Source organism: Dasypus novemcinctus, chromosome 12 (genome assembly GCF_030445035.2).
Source record: "Dasypus novemcinctus isolate mDasNov1 chromosome 12, mDasNov1.1.hap2, whole genome shotgun sequence".
In the NCBI taxonomy this organism is placed as follows: domain Eukaryota; kingdom Metazoa; phylum Chordata; class Mammalia; order Cingulata; family Dasypodidae; genus Dasypus; species Dasypus novemcinctus.
In genome coordinates this window covers 46617628-46630658 of record NC_080684.1, presented here as the reverse complement: position 1 = coordinate 46630658, position 13031 = coordinate 46617628, and the positions used below count along the sequence as shown (strand labels likewise).

At 37.2% G+C, this 13031-nt stretch overlaps 1 protein-coding gene across 1 annotated transcript in view; it reads left to right on the top strand.

Moving 5' to 3' along the window:
- The first annotated feature begins 4920 nt into the window (after positions 1 to 4920).
- The window catches only part of WIF1 (WNT inhibitory factor 1), a 64714-nt gene continuing 56603 nt past the window's right edge, over positions 4921 to 13031 (top strand). The window contains exons 1-2 of the mRNA XM_004449535.5: positions 4921 to 5467; positions 5964 to 6103. Coding sequence (XP_004449592.2) covers positions 5320 to 5467; positions 5964 to 6103 — 288 coding nt within the window. The 5' untranslated portion in view covers positions 4921 to 5319. The remainder of the gene's footprint in view (positions 5468 to 5963; positions 6104 to 13031) is intronic.

Below are 13031 nucleotides of genomic sequence, written 5' to 3'. Positions count from 1 at the left end.
ACTGGGTCAATAGTATTAATATTTTTTCTGATATGTTGCAGCTTATTTATTTTTCAACAACTTTATTGAGCTATAACTCATATACCATACATTTAAAGGGTACAATTCAATAGCTTTTAGTATATTCACAGAATTTTGTAGTCATTACCACAGTCAATATTTAAACATTTTCATCATCTCAAAAAGAAACCCCCTACCTTTAACCATCACTTTCTATCTCCCTATTCACTCTGCCCTAGGCAATCACTAGTATACTTTCTGTCCCTACAGGTAGCCTATTCTGGACATTTCATATAAATGGAATCATGAAATATGTGGTTTTGCTGACTTGGCTTCTTTCACTTAACATAATGTTTCCCAGGTTCACCCATATTGAAGTCCATGTCACTTCTTCATTCCTTTTTATTGCTGAATAATATTCTAATGAATGGATATGTCATATTTTTTTAATCCATTCATTCATTGATGGACATTTGGATCATTTCCATTTTTGAGCTATTATGAATAAGGCTGCAATGAACATTCTTGTACAAGTTTTGTGTGATCATTTGTTTCAATTTCTCTTGAGCATTTATCTAGGAGTGGAATTGCTAGATCATATGGTAACTCTATGTTTAACCATTTGAGGAACTGTCAGTCTGTTTTCCAAAGTTCACCTTTTTACATCCCTACCAGCAGTTTATGAGTAGTACTATATGAGGATTCCGATTTCTACCCATCCTCATCCACACGTGTTATTATCTGTCTTTTTAGTTATAGCTATCCTTGCAGGTGTGAAGCTACATCTCATTGTGGTCTTGATTTGTGTTTCCATGATGGCTAATAGTGTTGTGCATCTTTTCATATGCATATTGGCTATTTGTATGTCTTCTTTGGAGAAATGTCTATTCGGATCTTTTGCCCATTTTAAAATTCAGTTACTTGTCTTTTTTATTATTGAGGTATACAATAATTTTTATATCTAGATCTGATAATATCCTTTATCAGATATTAATGTATTATGTGCAAAAAAATTTCTCCCACTCTGTTGGTTGTATTCTACTTTCTTGATGGCACTTTGAAACACAAAAGTTTTTTTTATTTTGATGATTTCCAATTTATCTAAATTTCTTTTGTTGGTGATATTTTATTTTAACAGTGCTGATGGAACCACAATACCTTCTTCCAGAACCAGTTCCTGCCTACTCTTGGTTTCATCCCTAGCTGCTCCCTTCCTCTCCCTCTCCAGGTTTATCCCACTGTAGATCAGTACCTGCAGATCCTGGAGCATGCCGTTCTTTCTCTTGCCTCTTGGACCTAGCTATTACAGCTCTGTGCATGGACATTTCTGGTCTTCCTCTCTTCCATGCTCAATTTGCCCTTGACCTTCAACACTGCTCAAGTACCCCCTACTTCTGAAAGCCTTCCCATATCTCCAGTCTTTATGTCTTGTCAACAATTGTCATATTCTGCCTTTCTATTACAGTTACTTGTGATATTGTCTTACTCATTTTAATAGCTCCGATGCTCTTTGGGGACTGGCATCATGTTTTTGTTTTCCATGTTGCTTCATATTTTTAACCACCTTGTTTTCCCTGTAGTTTTAAGAAAGTGTTTTGCACACAATAGGTGGCAATAAATCTTTGTTGAATGAATAGATGAATGAACAAATACATGAAGTTGCCTGCAAACGTAATTGGTAAGAGTGAATCTCACAGAGAAAGGATACATAATGGACTGGAAAATAAATGGCAGATTTTTCAAACTAAATGAAGTTGACTTATTATTTTATAGCACATTATTTCCAACTTTTAAAATCAGGTACAAATAAATATTGGCACATTTTCATTTGAGTAGAAAATGTTCTTAAAAGATCTATTCTAAATTTAGAAAACAACCACTCTGACTAGTCTGTAACAACAGAAAGGAGAATAAAGTGTGATTCAGCTCTTAAATGGACCTTTTCCCCAAAAGATACTCTTGAAAATAGCTGACTGGTATATAATAAAATGTATTCTCGCTCTCTCCTTTAAAAACAAAATGAGTCCAAATACAAGTTTTTTTAATAGAATTTTTCTCTATATAATAAAACACATTTTTTCTAAGTGTTACTGATTTTAAAAAATATTTTATTAAAGTATATCATTCATACATGTACATACATACAAAATAAATGTATAGTGAAAGTTGTGAACTTACAAAATAAACATGCATAACATTATACAGGGGTCCCATACATGACCCCTCCACCAACACCTTGCATTGTAGTGATGCATTTATTACAAACTATGCAAGAGCATGGTCAAAATATGACTACTAACTATAGTCCATATCTTACATTTGGTGTATTTTCCCCCAATCCATCCAATTAAAAAAAAACAAATCAATTTCCTTGATACATATTAATAAAGCATACAATTTATCCCAAGGATGCTATCGGTAAACAAAAAATAGACAAACAAGGAAATTTCTCCCCTCTCAATCACTGTTTCCCTTGCTGTACATAGCCACTATTTCTGGCTATTCTTGCATAATTATTTGTTTATTAATCAGTTTTACTGAGATATATTCACATACAATATGATCTATCGAAAGTGTATCATCAATTGCCTATTTTTTAGCTGTTAAAAGACCTTAATTATAAAGCTGTAAAATAAATAGCAAAATAGATTGCAAGAAATTACAAATTTTAAAAAAGAGTGCGAGGCCAGGTTAGATTTACTATAATCATTTCTAAGAAATGGATATTATGGCAATAAATATTTATAAATAAAAATAATAATTCTAATATAATAGAAAATGTTTAAAGCATAATTCTAATTTTTAGATTACAGCTCTATTGGACATAATAATCTCTAAGAATGAAATAAATTATTGGACTAGTTATTTAATTTCCATTTAAGCCATAATTCTTTCTGGATAATCAAATTCCTATTTGGGAATTCTTCACATCTTATTGGAATGAATTATAGCAGATAACAATAAGCCACTCATAATTTTATGAGGCAGAAAATGGAAAATCTTTTTCAACAGTAGTCATACTAAATAATAGAATTTTTCTCTATATAGAATAAGATACAATTTTTCTAAGTGTCTACTGCTGGTGAGAAGTGAACCAAAGACAACCATTCTGGGGAAAAATTTATCCTTCCAGCATCATAGATTACCATTATTGTCAACACCAAATTCAACTGCGGCAGAAGACCCTGACTCTGAGGAAGTTGAATTAGGAGGAAATTTAGTTCCTCTTCATCAAAAAGTAAATTTTATCTAAGTATTTTTTAACTAGTATTTGATCTGAACAACCTATAGAGGGCGACCTTGCACCAAGAGCCACAGAGGTTTCAATAATAGTAAGGGGAAAAAAAACTTCAATTAAAGCCACACTTATGGAGTCAGAAAAAATGTCTGTTATGAAATTATTTTTTTAACCGGAGGAAAACTGAGGATACAATGTCAAAGTGCTTTAACGTTTGCTTAATATTTTTTAATACATAAAATAATGAAATGTTTGAAAAAAAGTGAACATTTTTGTTTTAAAGTAAGAGTAGCTATTAAGTGCTGTATGCAAACAGATTTAATTATGATTTCATTATCAGTATGAGGTATATTGACTAAGAGAATGGGCTTTGAAATCAGAGTGCCTGGCATTTAGCTCTGCAGCTTAGTAGCTGTGTACCCACATCAAGTTATTTGACCTTTTGGGTCTTGTTTCCTCATCAGTAAAATGGGAAATAATAATAGCATCTACTTAAAATAGTTGTGAAGATTAAATAAGTACTTTAAAATACACGAAAAATGAAGACACTGCAAATTCGAATCAGTCATAATTAAACAGACTTCTCTAATTCCTACTAAAGATCATTGTCTCTATAGCGGAAGAGATTTCATAATTAGAAACACACATTCTGTTCTTTCTAGCAGCTTAGGGCCTAACACTTATTTAACTTAATGCACACGTGCAGCTTTCTGTTTATTTTTCCATCTTGAGGTGTCCGCTAGTCCACAAAGGGCTGAATGAAACACCACGCCTAACCCAGACCTCGATCCCTGGGATCCCTGGGGCTTTTGTCGCAGAGTTTAGTGATAAAGAATAAAAAAGAAGTAAACAAAACCTTTCTGAACCAGAAAACTCCTAAATTTTTGAGAAATCTTTTGCTTCAGTTTTCTTTGTTCATCCAAGGAATTAGGAAGGAAACAAGATTAACTTCTTTTCGTTGGGTTTGGGTGCATGGGTTATTCTGTACTCCCTACCAGCCAAATACTCTTCCCACACAGACAAGGGCAGGTCCTTGGTTTCAGTCCCAAGCGCTCTGTGATTTCATACCTGGACACGCCTCCAAGTTTCTTGAGACACTAGCAAATACGACGATTCCAGGGGTTCAGGTATGCCTGTCCCCCAGCTCCCCGGGAAATCCTCCAGGAGCTGTGTGCTTAGCTGGGAGACTGGCCCCCAGTGTTCAAGCACCCGCCCGCACCGCGCGGGCAGGTGCAAAGGTTTAAAAGTCCCGCGCCGCGAGCCAAGCGCAGCGCCCGCGATTAGGAGACCACTGGACCGTGCAGGCTCGTTTTAACTGGACGGGAACGCACAAAGTTGGAGCGAGGAGCAGACAGGGTATTGTTCGCAGAGTAAGAGGAATGGTACTGGAAAAGAGGAAAAGGAGCTTCAGTGAGCGCCGGCGTCGAAACAGGAATTACTATCAACATCATCACCATCATCGTCACTATCATCATCACTCAAAAGCCCTGCTTTTGTCTTTCGCCACATCTTTCTCCTCCCACGCCTCCCCCGGCCGGAGGTGGGAGGTGAGTGACGTCCCAGGGGTCCCTTGGAGGCTCCCGCTCAGCGGGAGGTGTCCGCGGCCTCCCGCGGTCGCCGCGGGCCCCGCCCCTGCGCGGCTCCACAGCGCCTCCCAGTGGCGCCCGGCTCGGCCTCGCGCGCCCCCTTCCGTCTCCCCGGGCTCCGGTCAGCCCTTCCCGCTCTTCCTCTCTCGGTATTTAACCCTCGGACTTCTGGCCTCGCGGCTCGTGCTGGCATTTCCTGCTCAGTCTCGCTTTCGCCTTTGCCAGCCGTCTGTAATTGCCTTCCCGTATCCCTCCCTCGTCCCCTCCTCTTACCCGGCTTGCGGCCGCTCATCCTTCCCTCTTCCCTCCCCCCTCGGCTCTCCCAGGCTCATCCCCATCCCCGCCGGGAGGCTACTCGCCCCGCCGTCTAAGTGGGAACCAGCTCGGGCTGAGGGAGCTGAAGCCGAGCCCGAGGACACACCGGCCACAGGTTGGGTAGGTGCGACAGAAGGCGTTTCAGCGGCGCGCACCGCCAGCGAGGAGGTCCGGAGCAGCATGGCCTGGAGAAGCGCCCTCCCTGCAGCCGCGCTCCGGCTCTGGAGCATCCTCCCGTGCCTGCTCGCGCTGCGGGCAGAGGCCGGGCAGCCGCAGGAGGAGAGCCTGTACCTGTGGATTGACGCTCACCAGGCGAGAGTGCTCATAGGTAAGGCTCCGTCCCCACCCCCAGCCTTCCCTGTCGCTGTCTTCCCTCTCTCCGCTATTCCAGTAAAGAAGGAGGGATGCATGCATTGGTTATGCTTTTAAAACTTAATTTCAAGGGAGATTACTTTTATTTTCTTTCAATAAGATATTTTCCATCTGAAAACCTAGAATTCTCTCCAAGAAACTAACTCTAAGCTAGTTTTCTGATCACGTTGTTTCTAGTTTTTACAACCCTTCCTTTTTAGGTGGACCCAGTATTTGTTTGCATCAGTTAACTCCATGTCTACCTTTCCCCCTGAAAGTATGTGTCTATCGGCCTCATTCTTACCGCATGCAGAGGAAAAATAATCTTGAGTAGAGTTCTGGTGCCAAAGGCAGGTGCTTTGTGAAAAGAAATGACCCGTGTTAATTATTCGGTTTCCCTTTTTACGTGCAACTTCTGGTTTGGATCCTCAAATTCACTCATTTAGACAATTTTGTTTAACTTTTAAAAACAGGATTTGAAGAAGATATCCTGATTGTTTCAGAGGGGAAAATGGCCCCTTTTACACACGATTTCAGAAAAGCACAACAGAGAATGCCTGCTATTCCTGTGAATATACATTCTATGAATTTTACCTGGCAAGCTGCAGGACAGGTAAGTTCTGATAGCAGAAAAGGTGGAGAAATTAGTCTTTAACATTTTCACAGCTGGTGGCAGGTAAAAACATCGTGAGTAGTCTGGTACATTTTATCATTTTTAAGAATAATTTCTCATCTGATCTCCAAAGCAAATGAAGAATTAATTCCCATGTATTTAGAGTTGTCACATAAATTAAAGATGCCAAAAGAAAAGATTAAGTAATGTGCCTAAACTCACTATTTTGCTAAGACTCAGTGTCTTCAGGCTGCAGGAAATATAAAGACCTTAGATACCAATTTACTGGTTTCTGTGATCACTGACATTAAAATTTAACAGAATGCTTAAAAGACTCTTTCCATACTGTGTACTCCTGACTTATGGTATTATTTATACTTTTCAACAAATTTTAAACTACGTAAGTGTTTTTGACATTATGCATTAAAATTTCTTTTTTTGTATATTGAATGTTATTCACTGAAACGTGACACTATATATGTCTGGTAGAACTTCATATACTCAAAAGAAAATTTGTAAACTATTGCAGGCTATTGATTATTTTAAAGGTACCAGTTTAACTACTTTCATGTGGAAAAGAAAATAGCAATTACTTTTTATGAAAGAGCATTCCTATTTTCACATAGCACACTAGCATTTTTTATGATACCTTTTGTATACTTTCAGTATAATATAAATGCCCGATATTTTGGAAAGAAAGGGAGAACAAAATGTTTGTGTGAGTTTAATTTCTTTTGTGCAATTGGAGAAATTACTCTAGAGGACAACTGGTAAGTAATAAATTCTTCTGTTCAATAAAATATGTCTACTATGAAAATCATTGTAATATAATTAAAATCACATTTTCACAAGGCCCTTTTTATTCTAAAATTACTTAACTGGCTATATTCATGGAGAATGTGGTCCAGAAAATACTTTATGTAAAGTAACTATTTTGAATTGAGAAACCACTTTGGTTCCCTCTAATTACCTATTATAGAATGGGCATGGTCATTTTAACTCAATCTTTTTTTTCCCCCATCTGTGTTCTTTTATTCCCTTCTAAAATAGATCAGATATAGATGCTTAAACATTTCCATTGCTTTGTCATTAAAAAAGAAACATTTTAGATCCACCAAAGTTTGTAAAAGGAAGGGCATGTATTCTAATACCCCCATTTCACAGAGAAGTAAGTTACTGAGGTTTTGCTTGGTATATAGCAGGCTTATTCCTTTTCTCTATGAAGTATATTCTTAGGCACTTTAAGTAAAGTTGAGTTTGGAATCAATAATAAATAATTTAATTAGCCATTTATTACCTCCTTTTTTTTCCACCTGAATTTATTTACTTGTGGTTTGACCACTAGTCAGATGGCCTCAGTAATAATTCTGTATTTTTAAAAAGAACTTTTTGATCTTATGAAAGAACCGTTAGCTTGAATTGCACCCCTTAGCTGAAAGAGTTTGGTGACTGTAGTAGAAGGGGAAATGTCAAAGCTCATATATAAATGTAAGTATTAGAGTGTTTTCTAGAGATTGGAATTTGAAACATATCCTTCACTTTATTCCATTTCATCTCTCCTGTTTGCTTTATAGCTTGGTGCATGTTTACAAGCACTGGCATATTGTTAACCATCAACATGGATTGATATATCAGACAATCTCAGGGATATTTCTTTAAAGGGATTAGGGAAGATTGTGGAACTGCCATGGAAATGAAGACTCAGCATCTTTTTCTCTCCTGCTTAGGTTCTGGTTACCCATATCGATTATCTCATTATGCAGAGGAATGTTAACACCTCAGTTAAGATACCTTGCTCTCTCTCAGCTCTGTCTGTTCTGGATAGGTTTCCAAAGGTAGTGACATAAAATCTGGTGTCTGCTTTTTGTTTGCTTGTTTGTTGGGGAGAAAGGAGGATCACATAATGCCAAACAGCAAGATGTTTTAAATATCATTTCAGTGTGATTAATTTAACTCGATAGAGTTATGTGATTCCAGCAGCATCATAATTTTTAAAATGCATGGAAATTTTGAAGCTGGAAATAATAATGACTTCAGTATCAATTAAATATTTTGCAAGCCATCTATGGCTAAAACTGAACCACACCAAAACATGGAAAATTTCATTCCATTATTCTGTTATTTCACCCAAATGATATCAAATATTTGGGTGTTTCAACAGTACCTAAGCAAAACATGTTGTTGCTTAATTAAATTTTGAACTTTACGTTTAAATGTTTTGGCAACACATGGACAAAGTCAAAATAACTTTAGAATCAAAAAGCCAGTGGGGAAAGTAAGGTGTTCTCTTACTTCTAATAAATGGTTACTCCAGTAACCCAAGGTGTTTGGGGCATGTTTAAAATACATTTCATATTCCACTTCAAACAAATGCAAATCAAAATTATAGCAAAATTCATTCCCTCACTTTAAGTTGGCCAAATTAAAAAAAAATGTTTTCAGTATGTGGACATACATGCATGTTTATATGCTGCTGGTGCATATGCACCCTTTTTGCAGGGCAATTTGACTCTGATGGCAAAAAGGCTAGATGTAGATCCTTGGGGGAAATTTATTTTCAGAAATTCATCCTAAGGAAATAATCATGGGTATGTATAAAAATTTAGGAATAAGAATGTTCCTCATTGTGATGATTATAAAAGTAAAAAGCTGGATACAACATAGGGATCCAGCCATAGTGACTTACACACTAGAACACGGAGAATCAGCAATAAGGATTTTATAGGCATCTATTGGTTTTATGCCATGGAAAGATGCTCATGACAAATTAAGTAGAATAGTCTATTATAACATAGTATATTCTGTTTGATTCCATTGCAAAATATGTAGGCAGACATAGAACAAACATCTGATAACATATCCACTAAGGTGTTAACATAAGTGACATCTGCTTGTATTACTCTTTCTCCAATGAATGTATATTGACTTGTAATTTTAAAAACTAATTTACATTAAATATGTGTGAAAAATTGTGCTTTAGAGTTTAAATTTGTGTGATGTTCTATTTAGAGTTTAAATTTGTGTAATGTTCTATATATTTTATATATATATATATATTTAATTACCTGGTATCACTTTTACACTACCCCTCACTCAACAAAATGGCAAAACAAATGGTTTTCATGGACTTATCATAACTATGGTGCCCAAAGAAGTCACTACTGTTTATCTGATTCTCATTTACCAGTTTCCAAAAATTGGCTTTGGAAGGCTTTTCTGCCTGAAATAATTTTCCTGACCTCTCTCGCCCTGCAGTTCTTATTTTCCCTGGAAAACCTTGCTTCCACTTTATCTTGCAATGTAAAATACTCATTTTCCGACATGCCCCTTTTCAAGACTTTAAGACGTGAGAAGGGTTTCCACTAAAGAGAAAACTAAAGAGACTTAAGGATATTTTGTAATTAAGGGAAAGCCCTCTTTATAATTGTTTACGGCTTTTTAATAGTTGATATTTTCCAGTGAGGCATGTCTTCTTCTAATTTTTCCCTAAACTTGAGGTATTATATTTAGGCAGGGACCATGAGCAACCATTTGGCCTTCTAAACTAGGCATCAATTATACATTTTATTTGGAAAATAACTCTTTCTAAACGCAATGACTTGCAAATAAAAAATTGATGAGAAGCTTTAAATTTAAATTTAAATCTAAATTTTAACTATTGGACACCATTACTGATTTCCATATGAACCAATTTGTTAAACAGCTAAAAACATTGTATTTATATATCTTGCCATCACATAGGCATAATCTTAATGACTACAAGATTACTTCTTTAGTAATGTTGAAGCTAAGGTTCTATGAATCAAGTGTCTAGTTAATCGGCCATCTCTTCTTATGTTGACATTTAGCAATGGTGATGGATTTATGCTAAACTGTCTGCACTAGTTTTCCAACCTCCTTGTGACCAAAGGCCTGGATTTATGAGATGGTTGGCAAGAACTGGGGTGAAATTTGTGTCACTGGGTGAAGATAACCAGCCAGTATTAGCGTCAGACCCACCCCTTGGATTACTAAGCAAGCTCTAGCCATCTGTACCAGTGGGTCCTAATCTTAGAGTAAGTTTTTTATTGGGTTCAGTGTGTGCAGAATTCTTACAACCACTAGAAGTCAGTGGTGTAGCTTCCTTTTTCTCAACTTCAAGATGTTTGAAAACAAAACTTAAAGAGTTGCTGTGGATATCGGAAAGGATGACAAAAATTTTGGCTGCTGCCCTGTGGGAGGTAGAAAATCATTGTCTGTTGTGAAATAATTGACTATCAGGTTAAACCACAAAAACATGTTCCTTTATGTTTTTTGTATATGACAGAAAATATTAGGTATGCTCTAGATACAGGACAGCAAGGGAAACATCTTCCAGCATGTAATGGTCATTATAAATGAGTCCATAACCCTTTTTAGTTCCCTAGTAATTAAAAGAAAACTTCTTGATTTATTGAAAAATGCGAGAAAAAATAAAAATAATAATAACAAGTATGTGCAAAGCTAGAGAACTTCACTGGGATAGTCGTGCCTTTGTGAATGATTCCAATCAGTAGCACTTTAAATTCAGCTTTAAAGTGAAGACAGTACCATTGGACAGAAGGGAAATCTGAAACAGGCCATTTCCCTGACAACAAACCCACATTTTTGCTAATTAAAAAAAAAAAGAATCAGTCTACTGACATGTTTCTGTAATATCAACTGGATAATCCAATTTCATCATTAAAATGCCCCTAAAGCCCCAGATAGCTTGTTTTTTCAAGCTGGTGTTTGATATTACATAAACCGGGTCTCGTTAAATTGGCTGCAGTTTGCAGTCTCAAATTTCCTGGTTGAGTTAAGAAGACCTGAACTTAGATTTTTTTTCCTTCCTTTTTCCTCTTGACAAAAATCAGAGAAAAGCAAGGGGGTGAATTTTAATTCAAGTTCTTCCTCTCCCCCTTCAAAGGGGCCAAACCCCTTACACGCCTTCCAACCCCTAAGTATGGTAACACTTATTATTATTTAGATCCCTTATTGTGTACCGTCCACATTTGTTCCCAATGGAGTTATGATTGTTTTGGAAGTTACAACCCAAGCAGTTTCATACCTTTGCACTCCTGGGTTCCACAGCCATACCTTTGTGGTGGTTTTATGTCACCAAATGAAGGAAATGCCTCGTTTTCTGACCCCTGATCCATAATTTCAAAGTGGGAATGTGACTATGTTTACATACTGTGGGCATGCTTTTTTTTTTTTTAAAGGAGGTACTCATATCAAAAGCACAGCTTTAAACCTTTCATGTTTAGATTCTGTTATGCTGTGGTAGCTTTGCGTTGTGGTGTTGTGGACATGCCACTAGGGATCAAAGAGTAATTCTGCAGAGAGCCCATTTCATTTAGCAAAGCAGGCATGTGCCAGCCATCTGTTGTATCTGCTGATAGAAAACAGCAGTAAGTTTCTCAAACTTTTGCCAGGAAAATAAAGCGGCTTTATTGCTTAGAGGAGATGAGTTACAAGGCACCTTGTAAGCCACATCTGGTTCTATAGCGATTTACATGGCATAAATGTAAACTCCACCATGTCTTCTTTACATGGTGGTGTAAAGGCGCGTAAACACACCCTTCTCTGGTATCCTCTGTGTTTATTCTTGACTTTAAATTGCTTGTGCAAAAAAAAAAAAAATTAATTGTTGTGGTGAAGAGGGGAAAAATGATATTCAATAAAAGATTTTGCTTTGGGTTAAACTCAGTTACCTTAAATGTCCCTGATGAATATGGTGGGTGTTGGAGGGGAAAACTTTAGGGATTAAGAGTTTAATAAAAAATGTCCTGTGTCCTGTAACCAGCTGTCTGAATGAGGCCTTGTCAGAGCAGAGCTTCTCTTGCCACAGTAATTTAGCCAACTTGACACACTCACCACTCTGAGAATGTGCCTTTGGTGAATAAGGAGTTGGTCTCCCATTCAGCTTTTCTCTCTGACTTAAGTACTCAATTAACAATCACAGACACTGAGCATTCAAAAAGGACTAAACACGATTCCTGTCCTCAGCTAAAATATTCATCAGACTCATCCAAGTGAGTTTAAATGTACGGGATTGACTGAGAGAATAAAGGAGGCCACTCTTTTCTGTGTTTGGGGGAAGGAGGAGCCAGGAAGACTTCACTGAACTCACAGGGCAGGTGATGTTTGAATTACGTCTTGAAGGAGGAGTAAGCTTTCACCAGACCAGAGCCCACAGGATGTTCAGTATAGAAGTCTTAGAGGGAAAGGCCTGGTCTAGGTGGTCAGGAGGGTCCTTGAGGGATTGTGAGGTATCTCATCTGGAAGGTGATGGAAACCCAAAGACGGGGAGGTCAGGGTCAAATAGTGGAGAAGAGTTCCAGGGGAGGAAAAGAAGGTAGAAACAACCCAGGGACGTGTCTCTCTCCTCTTCTGTGGAGAGATTGGACTCAAAATCTTGCAGGTTTGTCCCAGGGATGCATTCGGTGAATCTTTGGTTATGTGATGAGTGGACAGAAGTTTTTCTACAACCTTCACTCAGTTCTTCTTTCTTACTAAACTTCTGGAGAGTTCGAGATGGTTATTCTCAGTTCTGGGTTGTTTTTATTTTAGATGATTAGCACATGAAACTATAAAAAAAAATTCCTTTTTGTGAGTACATAGAACTAAAAAAAGCTGTTAAAACTTACTTTTCTAATGGAATTTAGAATCTTTTACTTAGTGTAAAAGGGCACTTAGATGAGGAACATAGTATGCTACTTTAAAAGGATTAGATTTAGTATCTTTTCTCAACTCCTAAATGCCTTTTTAAGTATTAGAAAAAGAACAATAAATGTATGGAAATTAAACTTGGCAGGCGATCTTTACCTTAAATAATGAGGGCCGAATATTTGAAATGTATTTGTCTAAAATAAGCTTGCTTCTTCAAGTATTTTCTTTTCTTTAAAATGTTATTAGCTAAAACTCT